This window comes from Rhopalosiphum padi, chromosome 1, assembly GCF_020882245.1.
Source record: "Rhopalosiphum padi isolate XX-2018 chromosome 1, ASM2088224v1, whole genome shotgun sequence".
Lineage (NCBI taxonomy): Eukaryota > Metazoa > Arthropoda > Insecta > Hemiptera > Aphididae > Rhopalosiphum > Rhopalosiphum padi.
In genome coordinates this window covers 35,394,794-35,412,860 of record NC_083597.1, presented here as the reverse complement: position 1 = coordinate 35,412,860, position 18,067 = coordinate 35,394,794, and the positions used below count along the sequence as shown (strand labels likewise).

At 25.9% G+C, this 18,067-nt stretch overlaps 3 protein-coding genes across 6 annotated transcripts; 2 read left to right on the top strand and 1 right to left on the bottom strand.

Annotated features, from left to right (window-relative positions):
* Nucleotides 1–7,855: 7,855 nt before the first annotated feature.
* Nucleotides 7,856–11,689, top strand: LOC132928285 (succinate dehydrogenase cytochrome b560 subunit, mitochondrial-like). Its single transcript, XM_060992852.1, has 5 exons — nt 7,856–8,069; nt 10,131–10,184; nt 10,666–10,871; nt 11,146–11,282; nt 11,348–11,689. Exons 1-5 carry the CDS (start codon nt 8,050–8,052, stop codon nt 11,456–11,458), a joined length of 528 nt encoding a protein of 175 aa, XP_060848835.1. The 5' UTR covers nt 7,856–8,049; the 3' UTR covers nt 11,459–11,689.
* Nucleotides 8,076–10,087, top strand: LOC132928255 (peptide-N(4)-(N-acetyl-beta-glucosaminyl)asparagine amidase). Its single transcript, XM_060992801.1, has one exon. It carries the CDS (start codon nt 8,150–8,152, stop codon nt 9,878–9,880), a length of 1,731 nt encoding a protein of 576 aa, XP_060848784.1. The 5' UTR covers nt 8,076–8,149; the 3' UTR covers nt 9,881–10,087.
* Nucleotides 11,690–12,282: 593 nt separating the features above from the next.
* LOC132928262 (oligoribonuclease, mitochondrial) lies at nt 12,283–16,737 on the bottom strand. 4 transcript variants are annotated; one of them, XM_060992823.1, is made up of 6 exons: nt 16,559–16,737; nt 15,023–15,113; nt 14,533–14,694; nt 13,670–13,763; nt 13,444–13,570; nt 12,283–13,180 (listed from the first exon to the last, which is right to left on the bottom strand). In XM_060992823.1, the coding sequence occupies exons 2-6, from the start codon at nt 15,083–15,085 to the stop codon at nt 13,060–13,062; spliced, it is 567 nt and encodes a 188-aa protein (XP_060848806.1). In that variant the 5' UTR covers nt 15,086–15,113; nt 16,559–16,737; the 3' UTR covers nt 12,283–13,059. The 4 variants fall into 4 exon arrangements, with proteins under 4 accessions (XP_060848806.1, XP_060848824.1, XP_060848814.1 ...); XM_060992841.1 differs by lacking the exon at nt 16,559–16,737 and adding an exon at nt 16,480–16,498; XM_060992831.1 differs by lacking the exon at nt 16,559–16,737 and adding an exon at nt 16,293–16,459.
* Nucleotides 16,738–18,067: the final 1,330 nt, after the last annotated feature.

The following is an 18,067-nucleotide window of genomic DNA, read 5'->3' as shown; positions in this document are numbered from 1 at the left end:
CTAATGATCATAATTTGTAATGGCACCGCAAATTCGGAATAAAAGGGCTGGTTGCAAGCATGCATACAATAGTATTCGCCTTGGAGAAAGTAAAAGTATTATTCCGGTTAGGTACCTACTGATATAATACGATATTATGAATAATGATACGTATAAAATGTGTAACGATTTTCCAAAGAACGATCTATAGTATATAGTAATAATTGATACGGGTACGATGACGACGCAACGATTGTTATATTATTAATGATTGATGGTTTAAGTTTTAAAAGGTAAATGGACACGATGCGTAATCAGCCGCGATCGATAGCCAATGACGATTGCTAGTTACCTACAACTCACGAGTTCTGCAGTTTATGTGTGGGTGTTTGACGTTTTGGTACTAAGTCAACGCTACTTCATAGAGATTGCCATCCAAATAAATAAAAAGTATCCGAGCTAACGCCGAATCAATTGGCTTCCCTATGACCCAATAGTCTCTTTTTCTATGAATAAATAATTTAGTCTTAGACGTTCTGGTTGATGTGGTTAATCATGTAATAAATCCACTTGTTGCATTTTCTAATTTTCAGTTTTTACTAATAATTTTACTGTGACTATACAGTTTAATTAATATTAAGATAGATTGATAGTGGAATTTAAATTATAATTGTAAAATCAAACAGTTTTTAAAAAATAAAAACTTATTGTTATAATGTATTATGTATAGTTATTATCATTCACCAAACGGCAAACAGTGTTTGGTAAACACCAATATTTTTTATGTTTAATTTTTAACATACATATTCACAGCACCTATAATGGTTCTACCACTGGTCCAACCTTACAGTTTACACATACAATCAAGATGGTATCATGTTTCAAACTAAAAAAAATAGTTTGCCGTATTGCATGAAAATATGTAATTACTAATCAACAATAATAATAATAATATACTACATTACTACTGTATTTTATATTTTTATATAATATTGCTTAAACCCATAGACCTATAAACTATAGTTTTAAGTTTATACTCCATCCCTTAATCATAGTCCAGCCGTCCAGGAATACGGATGCCTTTGAGTTTCGGTATTTATTTATGAGGATCAATATTCTAATACATAAATATATACTCGAATATTTAGGTACCGTAGTCACAGAATATAATTTGATCGGTTATTTCCGTTTTGATACATCGACCTATCGTCATTTACAGCATCGATGTTCTACGCTTGACATAATAATAAATATCTAAACATCATGTTAGTTTATTAGGTGTATTTCATATTTGTACATTATATTGTGTGACTCCGCAACGATTTTAATAATAATCGTTTGATTGATAACAATTACTCTATTTAATATTTACAGTTACGCGTACTATAATAATAATATATACGCACATGATATGATTAAAAAACATTATTTTAAGTGTAATGCGATAGCTACGCATCTCTCAATAATAACAGCGCATATAAATTATAATTATATTATATTATGTTAATTTCAAATTAAGGGTGACGTAATTTCGAATCAAAAATAAAGGTTATCACTAGTTGATTTCATTATTGTTTAGACTTTGGCTGATTTTATTAATATACATAATACACGGTAGGCCAACAAGTTTTTTAAAACCCGACAGAAACGAAACGTGATAAAATAAAAATATTTAAAATATATTTTATTCATAAATGATATTTACTTTAACATTTATTACAAGTAGGTATATGACGTATATATTTAATTTTAAATATTAGTGTCTAGTCGTCTAGTGTATACTATATACCTAGGAAAAATCATGTTTAAGTTATGTTGTTTTAGGGATGATTGAAGAAAGCAAGTTTTTCAATGTCCTCATTCTAACAATCTATTATAAAAATGTAAAAACGTAGGTACCAAATTTGATGATATTTCATGTTTTGGATGGTACCCATGAGTATAATTTGCCTGGGTGCTTAGGTTTACCAGTTTTAAAATTAGCGATCTTATTGAAATTTTAGCCAATATTATCGTTGTATAAACTTAATATCAAAGTAGGTACCTACCTATAACCTGTATGTATAATATATATGTTATTTATGTATTTGTTTATCTCAATAGCTACGGTGTATCAATGTATCATTAATGGATGACTTCTCTGTTCAGTATACACTATCTGACATTAAAAAAATACAAGCTCCTAAATACTTATTGAAATAATTATTTCACAAAATAAATTGTATCTAATAAAAACGAGAAAAATTGTATTGGTTGTTTAATGTTTATATTACCTTTATTGACATGCTATAACGCCTATAACCAATAGACTTTATATGTAAATACTTTTTTGTTTTACTACATGATTCTATACAGTAAATAGAAAATACGATACATTACATAAATACATAATATAGTATCAATAGAATTGTCTAAAACCTGAAATCGTTGTTGAATAACTTGTTAATGCCAATAATTCAACTTACCTATTTAGATCTATAAGTATACGTATACAGAAATGTAAAAATATGACATAAGTATGTAAGTATAATATTATTTATTATCTACCTATATAATATACCTAAATAGTACTTACTTGTTTGTATAGAGTAACATAATTAGGTAGGTACTATGATTTTTTCGTTATAATAAGCACGTTGACCTGATTAAGTATACGAAAAACGATTTACAGCTCAAACCTAAAACAATCATATTCTATATATCAAAAACAAAATCGTGATACTTACTTGTTATAACCTAGCTTGTAGATACCTATTACCTACCTACTTATTTAATATTTATACAATTTATGCATGGACGACTGGCGTTATAAATGTAAATTAGATTCTAGTTTACAATACCTGCACCGTGCTCGCATATATTACAGACTACAGTGATTAATATTATTTATTAGGTACTATTATAGACTTTGGCTACAATTTTACCTATAGTATAATAATTAATAATTTAATAGGAAGGGTTGATATAAAGAGTGCCCCTCTAGGGCTCTATAGACAATGTTATGTATCTATAATGTTTACACATACTAATTAAATTATATCAAACTGTTTATATTGTCAGTGTAATACTTATTGGATTTTTTTTACCAAACATAATTAATTTTTTATCGGGAGAGCGCAGCTCGATCTCATTATTGCGATGGCGTGCGTTCACGCGCGTATTTGTAGGTGTTATGAAAGTCGTGTACTATAATAAGAAAAACGCCTATTATTATACGACAAGTATATAATGTATATTTATATATACATTTTAATATTATTATATATTATTATCCATTATCTTACGTGTACATAATATAATAAATGACCTTCTTGCAGGTTCTCGGGGATTTTTATTATATAATAACTCATTTTTAACGTATTCGACTTATATTTCGTTTATTATTATATTATATACGTACCTACCTACCTACTATGAGTCATGACTAATGACTATCGTTAAGAATCACTTTTGTCGTACAAAATTATAATTAACCTTCACGATCTTTATAATTTACAGTATTTTGTGTAAAACCTAAACTCCAAGTACAACCTACAAAATTATGATTGACCACAGATCGCGGGCACCATCAATATAATGTTTTTTTTTTTAATACTAAACACAAAGTATTATATTTTTATTTACTTTTAATATACCTACCAACTATACCAATACATTAAAATGATATTATTGACAACAGTCGAATAGTGAGCATACGGTTTTAAATGATGTATACACATGATGTATATGTATTGACATATTGTATACCTATAACCTATACACGTACATATAAATTAGTAACATCAAAACAAAATAAATCCTATGTGTATAAGTATGTAACAATTGTAATTGTTTGACTTGTTGTTCGTGTGTGATACATATTACATAAAAAAAAGTTATAAATATAGTTGTATTATTTATTTCTAGCTGGATAATGATGGATTTTTGTTTGTTGATTGAACAATTTAAAAAAATTGTAATACATTTATACAATTTAATAGTTAAAAAAATATTTTTAAATATGTCTAATAAAATGGAGGCTCCAAATTATTCACAGCCTATATAGATATGTATTGCTACGATATTCATAGGTCATAAATTTCCGTCTGCTGAAGTCTAAACGCGTACATTGCAGGCGCATCATGTATACAGGAGACGCATAAAATAATAGAGATATCAGGTATGTGAATCTATCTACTTTAACTGCGAAGTATGCTAAAATTATTTATCTTGGAACAATCCTTTTAACAGAAAGTCAGTAACCTCTCATTAAATTGAAAACTATAAACGTTTTTTAAATTTTCTTTAGCATAATTTTTTTGAAGCATTTTTATAAACCAATATATAAAAATTATTATATTATTGTATTTTTTTTTACTATTTTTTCATTATAATTTTGTTGAATGACACCATACATTATTATTTATTTATTTCGTTTTCTAAGGTTGAATATGTTTCTAAAAATACTAAAATTGTGTCCCTTAATTCCATTTAATAAAAATTAATATGAAAGTATTTAGTTTGTATTTGAATTGTATTTATGCAATAACTAGGTATAATCTATATTATAAATAATATGACATTATGACGATATTGTCATACAACATGAATCATATAAGTATATAACAATTACAATGGACAATATTCGTTAGGTAGAAACTTCCAAAAAATTATTGGTTTTTACCATTGTATTATATAAGTTATGTATATTCGTGGTTAGATAAATTATATTTAAATATCTATACGGGACGTTTAATGCAACATGACGTTGGAGGTTAGAGTGCGTTCGGAGGAATTTAGGATGGTGACCACTTGAAAATTTATTGAAAATTTGTTGGAATGTAAAGATTCAACTAGTATAGGTATTTACTTTTTCTATACTATATTTTTCAAAAAAGAGTTATAATCATTCAAAATCGGAGCAATCTATTCAAAACGTCCTGTATAATAATAAATATATATATATTTATAATTTGTTTTTATTTAATTTCCAAATATTTGTTATGTAACTCTATACGAATAAAAATGTGACGTAATTATAAAATTGTCTATTTAAAAGCCATATTTATTCTACGTAAATATTTATTTATTCATATTTTACTTATTTGCTATTTTTATATTTTTTAAGTGTTTTTTCCTGTAACTTCAGTCGTGTAATTAGTTTAATTAAATTATTTTTACATGCTATTTTCTTATACCAAATTGTTACTTAATATATTTTTAAGATTAAAATATATTAATTAAATTAAAACAAGAGTTTATCATAATATGATAATTACTAACAATACCTTATCCAAATTTTTTTTTCACTGAGTTACATAATAGTCCAATGATTTTCCAGTTAAATTCAAAAGGGTTTAGTTTCCAATAAAAGTTTGTTTTGTAATGATAATAAATAAAATGCAAGGTTAGGCATTAATGCATTGTGGAGTACAATATTGGAAAGTGATAGTTTCTCACATAGAGAATAATTTTACATACAATTATTGTTAGTAGAATTTTATATTGGGAACACTAATAGGCAATAATCATTTAAACGTTTATGCGTCACAAAATAAGACTCTAAATTTGGTTGTGGTGTATGGTGTATCAAATATCTGCAAGAGATTTAGACGTTATTTGTTACTTGTAAGTATTACCTATATGACCTATCACTGAATTTTACGAGTTATATTTATAAATATATAAAATACATTTTTTTCATTAAATTATAGAATAATTTTTTACAATGACTATAATATTAAATAAAGTCCGATTGGCCGACTAAGGTAAGTTTAGGGTGGCAAACGACCCTGAGCCTCCCTTTAGTTTTACTCCTGTCAATTGGTGCGCATTGGGGGGAGGGGGTGGAAAAGACAGGACACTTGTCCTCATCTGGAAAAATAATATTAGCTTATAATTTATTAAATATTATCATGGTATTATATTACATAATGACTCATATAATATACACCATAAAACGAAGAAATGTGCAGTTTTTCTTAACTGCAGATATACCAAATAATACATTTGATTAACTATGTTTTATTTTATTATTTTCTAAATGTTTTCTGTATTTATTATAATTTATTTTAATATATGAATATAAATATTAATTATATAAATAATAGGTAACATTTAATTTTTATTTATATGTTGAAATAACATTACGCCTTTAATTAGCTTAAATTTAAGATTTTTTTTTACTTCTCCCTCCCCCCCCCCACCAATACTTTCCAAATTTACACCACGCATGAGTTCTTCTAATATTAAAAAAAAAATTGTAAATAGATACTGCTAAAGTGCTAATATTTGTATAATTTATATCATAATTTCTACTAAGAATAATTTATAAATGTCATAAATTAAGTTAAATAGATTGTACTTGTAGAAGTATTACATTTTCGTTCAGTATTGCGCACGGACGAAACAATGATGAGTAAATAAAACTAAATATAACTATTTTATACGCTTCTATACCTACTTTAGACTTAAATATTTGTATATGTCATGGGCTCATGGCGGTCATGCTTCTATATGGTATAAATCTAATATGTATATCAAGGTGTATTTATAACTATATGTAAGACTTATAGAATTATAATAGAATGTTCAGTGTTATGATATAAATTTTGAAAATGATAATAACATATATAAACATTTAGTCAAAATTTCAAGTATTTAAAATTAAAATTGTTTGATGAGAAATAGTAATTTTACGGATGAATATGCAATGTAAAAATTTGAGCTTAAATGCTTGAAACACTTATAAAAATTATTTGCTGGAAGTTTTCTCATGTGCGCATGTAATCCGGAAGTATATGTTCGAACTTTTTATAATTTATTCAAGTTGCAATAACCATATCAATCTCATCACTCGTCAGTCGTCAGCAACATTATGAAAAAAAGTCGTCAATGCACTGCATTAATATTTGGTTACGCACCAGTGTGGTGAGTACCTACCTACTACCCTACTACCTACTGAGTAGATTTATTAATCTTTCGTTTTTATATAAATAGAAAAGAGAACTTAGAGAACTAGCAAATGGGTTAAAAATGAACATATAATTAACAGGTTTGCAAACCAAGAAAATTAGATTTAATATATTTTAATTTGTAATTCTTTTTAGTTTTCCTTACCGGCTATACCTACCTATATAAATATTATTATATTAAATCATGTTATACATTTATACATATAATTATATTTTATATTTATGATATTATAAATATACAATATATTAATATAATTGTTATTCATTGATTTCATATTATAAAGGAAAGTATTCAGTATCAGTTAACTCGATTAATGATTATATTGTTATAATATATTGGACAAAAAAGATTGTTTATTCAAAATTAGATTCACTAGACACTTTTTTAATGTAGTAATTTATAATTTGAATTGAAATTAAATTAATACGTCTGGTATGTATAACCGATAGGGAGTGTGGGGAGCGAACCTAACCTAACCACCTACGGGCTACGGGTCACTTTAGGGTACAACATTATAACACTCCCTAGTTTAAGACTGAATGTGCACCTATGACTGTGACTTAACTACACTATTATAGAACAACCATAGACCAATTAACTAAATTAACTTAGTTAATAGGTCTATGAGGACAACCACAACAATTCAAATAAATCTTTGTTCGGAAAATTCAGTTCAAAAATCTGTCTCCTTTACTATAAAAAAAATAGTATTAAATTTAAGTATTCATAATAATATTATGTATTTATATATTTTTTTATAGTATTTTAAATCAAGGGTGTGACCAACATCAAAATACCAACGCACGTAAAATATAAATTATTAGTCATGATCAGAATAAACTGCTACAACATACTGATAATAAATTATTATAACGATAATCAGCTGATATTGAATACTCTATTTACCACTACTAAAACTTTGTAACACTACTAACTACTGATTTTTGTTCTAGGGTAATGTATGATAAATAATAATTTTTATTTCAATTCAGTATTATTCACCTTGATATCATAAATATTAAATAATTTATCAGTTTTTACTAATTCACTATTCAAAGTATAATTTATTTATACAAGTGTAATTTGCTAAATATATTGTAATTTTTTACTCACATAATGGCTCTATATTTAAGAAGGTAATATTATATTATTATTAGTTAATGTGTAATCATAAATTTAGTTTAATTTTTTTGTAACTATTACCCAATATTACAAAATGTTACAAAGTTTAAATGACATAAAAACCAACAATATTGATATCTGTTTTCGAGTTGTTAATGTTTTATTGAAGCTCCTTAATGATATAATAAATCATCCATATCAACCAAAATTCAGAAGACTCTATTTGAATGGTGATGTTATTCAAAATGATCTTATACCATTTTCTGGTGCAATGGAATTTCTTTTTGAAATTGGGTTTATAGATGATGGAATTTCTTTAGTTTTACCAGATTGTATAAGCTTAAGTACATTAAACAATTATAAGCAACAACTTATAAACATAATTTCAGAATATCAAAAATTAAATTTAAATGAAAATAGTTTCTTAAAAGAAATTAGTTCAACATCATTGAATGTACTTAAGTTTGAAGATAAAATATTACAAAGTAAAGCATTGGAAAATTTATCACCAGAAGATATTGAGTTGTTTTCAAATTTTAACAAAAATAATGATTCATTATACCATGAAAAAATGATGTTAAAACTTATGATATGGTTTAAAAAGTCATTTTTCAAATGGTTTGAGACACCAGTTTGCCAGTTCTGCTGTAGTTCTACTAAATTTAAAGGAATTAATCACGATAAAGTAGATGAAAATGTTAAATATTCAGAATTGTATGAATGTGATAACTGTTGTTCAATTACAAATTTTAAGAGATATGGTATTTGTGAACAACTTTTGATTACTCGTCAGGGAAGATGTGGAGAATGGGCCAACTGTTTTACTTTATTCTGTAGAGCGCTTGGTTGGGAAGCAAGATTGGTAATTGATAAAACTGATCATGTTTGGACTGAAGTCTGGTCAGTTAATCAAAAAAGATGGATTCATTGTGACCCGTGTGAAACTGCTTTAGATAAGCCTTTACTTTATGAAAAAGGTTGGGGAAAAAAATTGTCATATGTTCTAGCCTATTCTAATGAAGAAGTTCAAGATGTCACTTGGCGGTATGTAGAAAATAATGAGAGTGTTTTAAAAAGAAGAACACTTTGTTCAGAAACCGAGTTGTTGAATATAATTTTAAATTTATCGCAACATAAACAAAATAATTTATCATTGTCAAGGCGTAAATATATTGCAGAAAGACGTTTGAAAGAATGTATTGAAATGTTATTTCAAACTAAATGTACTGATGTTGAAAATTATGGTGGCAGAACATCTGGGGCTCTTACATGGAGATTAGCTCGAGGAGAAACTCAAATTGAGAAATTTGTTTGGACTCCATCTGAAACTGAAATAGCCAATAAAAGATTTGAACTCAAATATTCTACAGCTTTTGATAAATATATCCATGGTAACAGCGTTCATGAAGGATGGAAAAGTGGTGTATATAGTTATAGTTCAATATTCCGCAAAGAAGAATTGGATTGGAAAACTGTTTACTTATGTAGAGAAGAAAACTGTGAAAAATCAACAATAGAATGGCGATTTGACTTTTCATCAACTGGTTTAGTTGTGCAAGACATTAAATTAATTTATACTACAGCTTTATTTAATACGGGTCAAGTTGAATGGAGGTTGATTGGAAATAATATTACTGTAAATTTGCCTACTATAGAAAATATCAACGAAGTCTTTATTGATCAAATGAAAGATTCTAATTATGTAACATTAAATGCAAGTTTAACTGGAGGATCCGGAGACTCAGCCTGGCAACACTCTCAAATATTTAGACAGTTGATAAAAGATGAAGACTATCCATTTCATATTGTTTTTATTCTTAAATAAATATTTATCATAACTGCATAACAATAAAATAATTATTATTTTAAATGTATAAATATTCTACTTTAGCGTTAAAACTTAAAACGTACATTTTTCTCTAAAAATATTATTGTTTTTAAGATAGTACTACTCAGTTATTATAACATAATAAAATAAATCTATATTATATATTATATTTAAAAAAATAAAATTTAAAAAATGGTTTGTAAATTGTAATTATTAATTGTTAAAAAAATATTATAAAATATTTCAGTGTACACAGACTATGCACAGCTAGACAAACAATGTCTTTCCAAATGCCAACAATGTAAGTAAAACCATTTTGATTTTAATTTTTTTTTTAAAGTTTTTAGAATGTTGAAAATAAAGTGTTATTATCTATTATCTATTAGTAAATTGTTTAAACACTTTGGCTATTGTAGTTATTTTTATTACCTATACTTTGAATTTTCATGGGTGATTGTTATGAAAAACAATAAAATTAAATTGTTATTACTTATTCATATAAAAAGACTAATATTTATATTTTGAAGATTAATTTATATTATTGTATTCTAAAATAGCCAATTTGTAATACAAAATGTTTTTCATCATCATGTGAATTTATATGATACATTCATTATAAATAAACATGATTGTAGAGGAGGTTCTAGCTGCATCTATAGCGCCCCCTTTTTATACTTTTGGTTATTGCTTTATCAAAATCAAATATTTATCTATTTATCTCCATAAATGTAGTTAAAAATCTGGAATATATAGTAATGTAAAAATATATATTTATTTTTTAGACACCGTATGATTACCATGCAAGTTAAAAGTGCTCAAGAAGTTGAATATAAATTAGGTGAGACTCATGATGAAAAAAATGGTCGCCTTAGTAGACCTATGTCTCCTCATTTGACAATTTATAAGCCTCAATTAACAACCATATTATCTATTACACACCGTGGAACTGGAGTCGCATTGAGTGGTGTAACTGCTGGATTAGGAGCATGTAAGATATTAAATATTTTTATCTTTTATCTATATTGAAAAGTTTATTGTATAATTAAAAAACAAAACTGATTATATTTATAAAATAATTTAAAAGTGGCTCCTATTTAACACCACTACTAGTTGATTTAATATAGTTATAAAACACCAATATCATATATATATATATATTTAGTAGCCCATTATTTATGAAATAGCGCTATTTATATTTCATTAACTTGTTAGGTATTATTTTTCAACTATAGTTTTGTATTAATTTAAATATTTTATTATAGTATTCCTTCTCACGGATTTGCCGACATTTGTGCAATTTGTACATGGTTTAGAACTACCATCAGCTGCTATCATGTCAGCTAAAGGATTAGTTGCTTTTCCATTTTTCTATCACCTATGTAATGGCATTAGACATTTGGTGAGTTTTAATGAACTTAATACCTATTTTAGTTTAAAAATATTAATACTACTTGTTTTGTTTAGGTATGGGATGCTGGTAAATGTTTGACCATTAAACAAGTTTATACAACTGGTTATGGTGTAATTGTTGGTAGCTTACTTCTTACAGTATTGTCTTTAGCTTATAGTTCATGAATAATGAAAACAACAAATTGTTCAGTTTCTTATATTATACAAAATTATTCATTTAAAATTAAACATGTTTATTAAAATTTATGTATTATACAGTTTAAATTAAAATAATATTGTAGTTTCCTCATTATTTATTTTTCATATAGAAAAATAACATCTTGTGTAATTTAGTTACATAATATTGTTATGTATGTTAAATATTTTTTAAAGCATTATAAAAATAATTATTTTAAATCATTTTGTTCCTTATTTATTTCTTATTGATACAATTATGATTGTTTGAACAGTTTTTTTTTTTTATAAATATCAGAATAATGCTTGATATAATGTATAATGCAGAGGTATTCAAACTTTTTCATCCCACAACTTCTTTGAGTCATCACAATATATTTTCAGCTCCCAAATTAGTAATGACTAAAAAACAATGGTTATAATGGTTAGTTATATAGTGTATTTAAATTCTTATAATGTATTAACATTTATTTATTTATTACAATTTACAAATAAATATACTACAGAAAAAATGAAATGAAATATTTTATGCTTCATAAATATAAATAAAAAAATTAATTAATTAAAATTTAGTGAGATTGATGAGCTTGTTTATATTTCATATTTTCATTATATGTTCAAATTTTGATTCTATAGTTTAGAAATACCTAGTTGTTCTCATCTTCTTAATTTAACTTTTGCCAGATATTTTTATTCATTTTAGTTTCCGTTTCTTTAACGCAGCTCCCATCTCCAAATCACTCGATACACAGTTTGAATACCTCTGGTATAATGTTTAAAAGTAGATTGAAAAAATTGAAAATGAAATAAGAAAATTTATATTAATAGAGTATTTTAATAGTAGTATAACTGGTTACAAAGGTATACATGTATTCATTAACATTATTGAACAATAATTCTCATGTCATCATCCGATCATCTTTGCAAGAATAAACAAAATTAAATATGGCTTAACACCAATATCTGTTTATATCTGTTAAAAGGATGCTACACACGCATATGTTGTCTCTGTCTTACATATTATGCAAAACATAGTAAACATTGTTTTGCATGCGATAAAACCACTCAGGCTGTAGAGATAGTTAAGAGTTTTAAGACTTTAAATTGATACAAAATATAATTGAGAACATAATCCATAAAATATTATTTTTATTCTTTAGATATTACTTATATGAAAAAAATTCCTATTAATTCAAAATCCATTATTTTTGAACTCGAATAAGTTTTTTTGTAGTTCCTATATTAAAAAAATAAAAACGACATTTCATAAAGTTTTTTTTTTTGTTTGGAAAATTTAGTTTTATGTTTTACATTTGTATGACGGAGAAAACACATGTGGGCGTGGCATCCTCTTAAGTCTTAATGCACTCTGCTATGTATAGTTGTTTTATGCAGCAGAAGAATTAATGATAAATGACAATATAATTCAGTAAAGATCAGGTTATCATTTAATCTTATTAATAGATTTTAAATAACTATAATTAGGTGTGGAAGTTCAATGCGACAATCCACTAAGCATTTTCTTTTTCTTTTTTATGATGCTTGTTTTGGTGCAAATTTATGTCACCAAATTGTATTTATTTCATCATAAGTCATAACTTTAAACAGCTTTTGTAGAATTTGAGCTCTTGAACACTTTCTTTGATGTCATCAAGAGCTCTATGCTGAAGTAATTTTTTTGGAGCTTCATCTGCTAATTCAGGTTTCCAGCGTCTAAAGTTAATACATACATTTATTAAACATTTCACATGTAAATTACATTTTTTAATTACTTTAACATTTTTATTATAATGTATTTAAGATGTACTGTTAATTCAAGATGAGTTAGTTTTTGATAATCTATTGTCCTAATTTTTCAGTTGCATTTACTGATTTACTATGAACTCTTATCATGAGACTTCAGATTATCAAACACCATAATATCATGAAATACTTTACAAATAAAAAAAAATATTCAAATTATGTTTAATACATACTTAAACAACTCTTTTAGAGTAGACACATCTATTAATCTATAACTTAAATGACTTTCGAGTTTTGGCATATATTTTCTAATAAAAGTTCTATCCATGTAAATTGAATTACCAGCTAATGGACATACACCTAAAATTATAATAAATGAAATAATTTAATGATTACTCTGACATTAACCTGGTTGTATTTAAATAATCAAGAATAATACTTATATAATTTTAAAATCACCTTTAGGGGTAAATGGTTTGATAAAGTCATACAACATTTGATCAGCTTGTTCAATTGATATATTGCTCTTTCTAACATTTTCAGTCAAGCCACTCTAAAAAAAATACACACAAAATAAAAAAAATTGTTTAGATTTTTTTTTTTTTCGTATGGCGTATGTTCGGGAGTAAGCCCAAAGGCCTAGTTCGGACGCCTGATTGGCAGAATTTTTAATGGGGCACCCGTAGGTTTCTGCCATGCCCCGGGGTGGGGGGGATTGTTTAGATTATGAAGTTATATCTTATGAGCAAAATTTCAAATCTAAAAATAAGGAAATTTAGGTCATTTGCTATGCAAAATAGTGATACTAATTGTCAATTACATAAATATTCCTATTTTCCATTGTATTTATTTAGATAAAAGCAAGGGCATCAATACAGGCCCAAATGGAATTTTATCTATCTTCAAATGAAATGGTCATTTGATTAAAATTATAGACAGGAAAGCTTAATAAAATTAATATATTATGTTGCAAGTATAATACTTGTAACAAAAATGCACAAAAACAATTTATTGATAGAGAATAAAAGGGCCAATAATTAGATAAAGGTTATCAAATTAAACTTATGAAGATGTAAATAAACACATCTAAATAAATTGAAATTAAAATATTTAATAATTATTGAATTAAAGGTCCTCACATATGCAGTGGTGGTGTTGGCGTTAAAATTAAGTCGGACACAATTTATCAACATCGCTACAATGTGTGCTGACTTACAGTTTATAAAAAAAAATGAAAAAACTGGAAAAAATACAGGGACCTAGTGTAAGTAACACACGCTTCACAGAGATCAAAAAAATAAAATTTATGTTAAAATAATTACTAATGCATGTTGATTTTTAGGCCAATCTTCCATGTTTTCTAATACTTCATCTGATTGATGTATAATAATATTTGGACTCTCAGCTAAAATGTTTAAATGTTTATCAGTAATAATTATAGCTGCTTCGATCAAGGTATGGTGATTATAGTCCAATCCAGTCATCTGAAAATCAATATTTTAGTTTAAAATATACTTGCATAATCAAATCATAAATTTACTAAAAGTAAATTCAGCAGGTAGGTAGTTGACATATTATATATATATATATATAAACATTTTTAAAATTAATTTATTATAATATATATACTTATATCTTTTTTTTTTTTAATCTCATCAGGTTGTAGAATTCGGTGCCTTAGTTCTAATATGGCATTAATATTTGTAAGATAAATATTTATAATATAATATGTAATAACTAATAATTTAAAATAATATAAATGTTTTTATTTCAATAATTAAAGTAGAGTTAATAATAATTAATAATACATACTTCACCGTCGAACCATACAATGTTATGTTCATGATATAATTTAGAATTTATATTGGTGTTCATTTTTCTTGTTAAATTTAAATTATTTATCCTGAAATATAGCAAAATATACAATAATTATAAATTGATATTTTAATCAATATTAACTACAAATTTTAAGTTACACACTAAACAGTTTATTTGTAAGGAAAAACACAATGACTCATCTAATACATTTAGACTATTAAGCCATCGTCTAATTATTTTCCCCATTAAATTTGATAAAATTAATATTTTTGAGAATTATAACAGAAATAAAGCTATAAATATTGATGTTATACTTTATGTAAACTCAAATAAAATTTTTTTTAAGCATAAAACCAATATCTCTGTGAACAGAATATTCAAATTATTTGTTTTTTTGATAAACAGATAGTGAAATACTTTAGTATTATAATTGTATATAGAATAGTCTATTTTATAATTAATGATATTATAATATACAATTCTAGTGATTAAAAATTGTAATTAATTAAATTTATTTATTTTATGAAAATAAACTTATTTGATGGTTTGATCAACTGTATTACAGTGTAATGGTATATACAAGGGGAAGGGTTTTGAGTTAAAAACCTGATGACAATTAAAATCAGTTTAAAAATTAGTTGTTAGGTGTAATATTCTGTATATTGTGTAACAAAGTAAAAAAAAAATAAGTTATACATCACTCACGTTTTCAATTGTTTAATTAAATTATTGAATTTTAACATATTCATGAAGTTATCAAATAACTTGTGTAATAAATTTACTCTACTGAACAATATTAATAATATTAAAAAGTTAAATAAGATACATTCGATTTAGTACTATGCATTATTTTGAAAAATGAACAAATTATAGTTAAATGAGAATATGGTTGGCATGTGCTTATATTAAAGAACTGAATTTATTACATGGTGTAAACGAGTGAAATTTGAATAACTCAGAATGAATCGAACTGGGATGTTTAAAAAGATTGAAAAGCCGATATGAATTTTTACAATTTAATACACGCCAAACATCACGGGACCACACAAGTGCCGGTCAGTGGGCACTGGGCACCGGAAAGTCTCAGAGACAACGATTTAAACTATTCTTATCGTGTTGATCGTAGTGACAACCGAGTTTTTAGATAATATCCATAGACTAGTCTAGACAGTATAAGCATAGAATACTATACTTCTATGGTATAAGGTCTATGATAATATCACATAAAAAATATTGATATTGAATAACGTGTGATAATAATTACTTCTTTATCTATGGCCCTATGACTGTATAGTGTATACTAATTCACTGCTCGACTGCTCAGTGCTCATGTAGTGCGTTCCACTGCAAAGTACTTAAGTACACACTACCAAATACTCTATTTAGAGTATTTGTGATTACGTACAAGTTTTCCGATTTTATCACATAATAGATGAATAGATGATAATTACCTATTGATTTCATCTATTCTGTGGTTTGATAGCTTATAGTAGATAAGAAAGTTAAAACCAGAAATATTTTCTGTCTTACCGAAAAGTATACCAAGTTCAAAATTACAATTTTTGATTTTGACTAGCGTAGTAGTACTCGACGCTTGCAATAGTTTTGACAGGTCACGTCTGAATAATGAATATCCTCAACATAGATAAATATAATATTCTGAATATAAGCCCATCTCGGGCTTTCCTATAAAGGTCAATGTCTCATTTCCCCACTCTTTGGTAAAAATCCCTGATTGTGGTATATTTATGCCGACTATGGAATTACTGCCAGAGAGCGCTCATAAACGTGTTTTTGAAGAGAAGGGGCAACAAGACATCTCCAACCTCCATTGAAATATTTTTTTAATAGGAACACTAAAAACATAGGAACAGTGCTCAAATTGAGAAAAATGAAGTAGAGAAACTCAGTCCAATGATTTAAAAACTGCAAGTGAAAAATATATAATATATAATTCAGATCCCTTCTCATACTATACTTTAATTTTGAATACTACATTTCAGCATTGAAACTATGTAAATTAATGTGGGTTTATATTAACTCATTTTTCCAAATTCACCCTATACATTTCATATATTCAATCACTTCAAAAAGCAATTTTTTTATATCATTCAATTTCCATTTTGATAGTCATACTTATATGCTGGAGAAGGAAATATATAAATATTAATTATCAACATGTTTAATATACTAATGTACTAAATTAAATTATTGTTAAAAAATAATTATTGTTTTTGATTCAGAAGTGACCACAAATTTGAATAAATAGGTATGTTGTTCATTATTTACACTTATTTTTGGACAATATACTTTGTCAACTGATCTGCCACAACAATGCCAATTAATTATTTTTGGGTACATTTTTTTCAACTGGATGCTAATACCAGATATTCTACTTAACATTGCTAAAACCCAATCACTAACAAATACAATAAAGTTATTTTTAAAATAATAATTTATTAAATTAAAAAATAAATTTCCTTATTTCCTCATAAATTATTAATAACATAAACAATAGGTATTAGGTATGAAATATAAAATATTTTAAAATGTAAAAACCTAATTGTCCACTGAACAATATCCAAGACAATAATAGTATTTATTCAATGATTTGCTAATTACTTCACAGTAAATACTGTACATGATTACATTCTTGTTTTAGTCTTTGGCGTCCTCTTAAGGACTTAAGAAGACGTCATACTTACATTTGATGTATTTTATCTATTCAATTTACCTATTGTTAAACTTAAAGATAATAAAATTATTTGGGGTATCTCGTAAGTGAATTACTGGCATTTTAAAGTTTTACATAACTATAACTCACTTAAAAATTAAAATATGAATAAAAGCCTATGAGATATAGTATTACCTTTATGTTTGATAATAGGTTACTAAATTGACTAATATTAATGCTAACAGTATAAAATTAATTCTGCTGAACACAGATTTACTGTGTTTTATGTTTGTACTTTGTAAGACAGAAACAACACATACAGGTATAACATTGTCTTAAGAATCTTTTTTTAAGTCTTTGCAGAT

Excerpts from the sequence above, each read along its gene's own strand:
- LOC132928285 (XM_060992852.1), top strand. The coding sequence starts at position 8,050 with ATGGCTCTATATTTAAGAAG. Across the intron at positions 8,070-10,130 it reads ATGGCTCTATATTTAAGAAG|TGTACACAGACTATGCACAG; the intron begins GTAATATTATAT and ends AAAATATTTCAG. Across the intron at positions 11,283-11,347 it reads GTAATGGCATTAGACATTTG|GTATGGGATGCTGGTAAATG; the intron begins GTGAGTTTTAAT and ends TGTTTTGTTTAG.
- LOC132928262 (XM_060992814.1), bottom strand. The coding sequence starts at position 15,777 with ATGAATATGTTAAAATTCAATAATTTAATTAAACAATTGAAAAC. Across the intron at positions 13,764-14,532 it reads CTAAAAATCAACATGCATTA|AGTGGCTTGACTGAAAATGT; the intron begins GTAATTATTTTA and ends TATTTTTTTTAG. Across the intron at positions 13,181-13,443 it reads ACTCTAAAAGAGTTGTTTAA|ACGCTGGAAACCTGAATTAG; the intron begins GTATGTATTAAA and ends TATTAACTTTAG.
- LOC132928255 (XM_060992801.1), top strand. The coding sequence starts at position 8,150 with ATGTTACAAAGTTTAAATGACATAAAAACCAACAATATTGATATCTGT.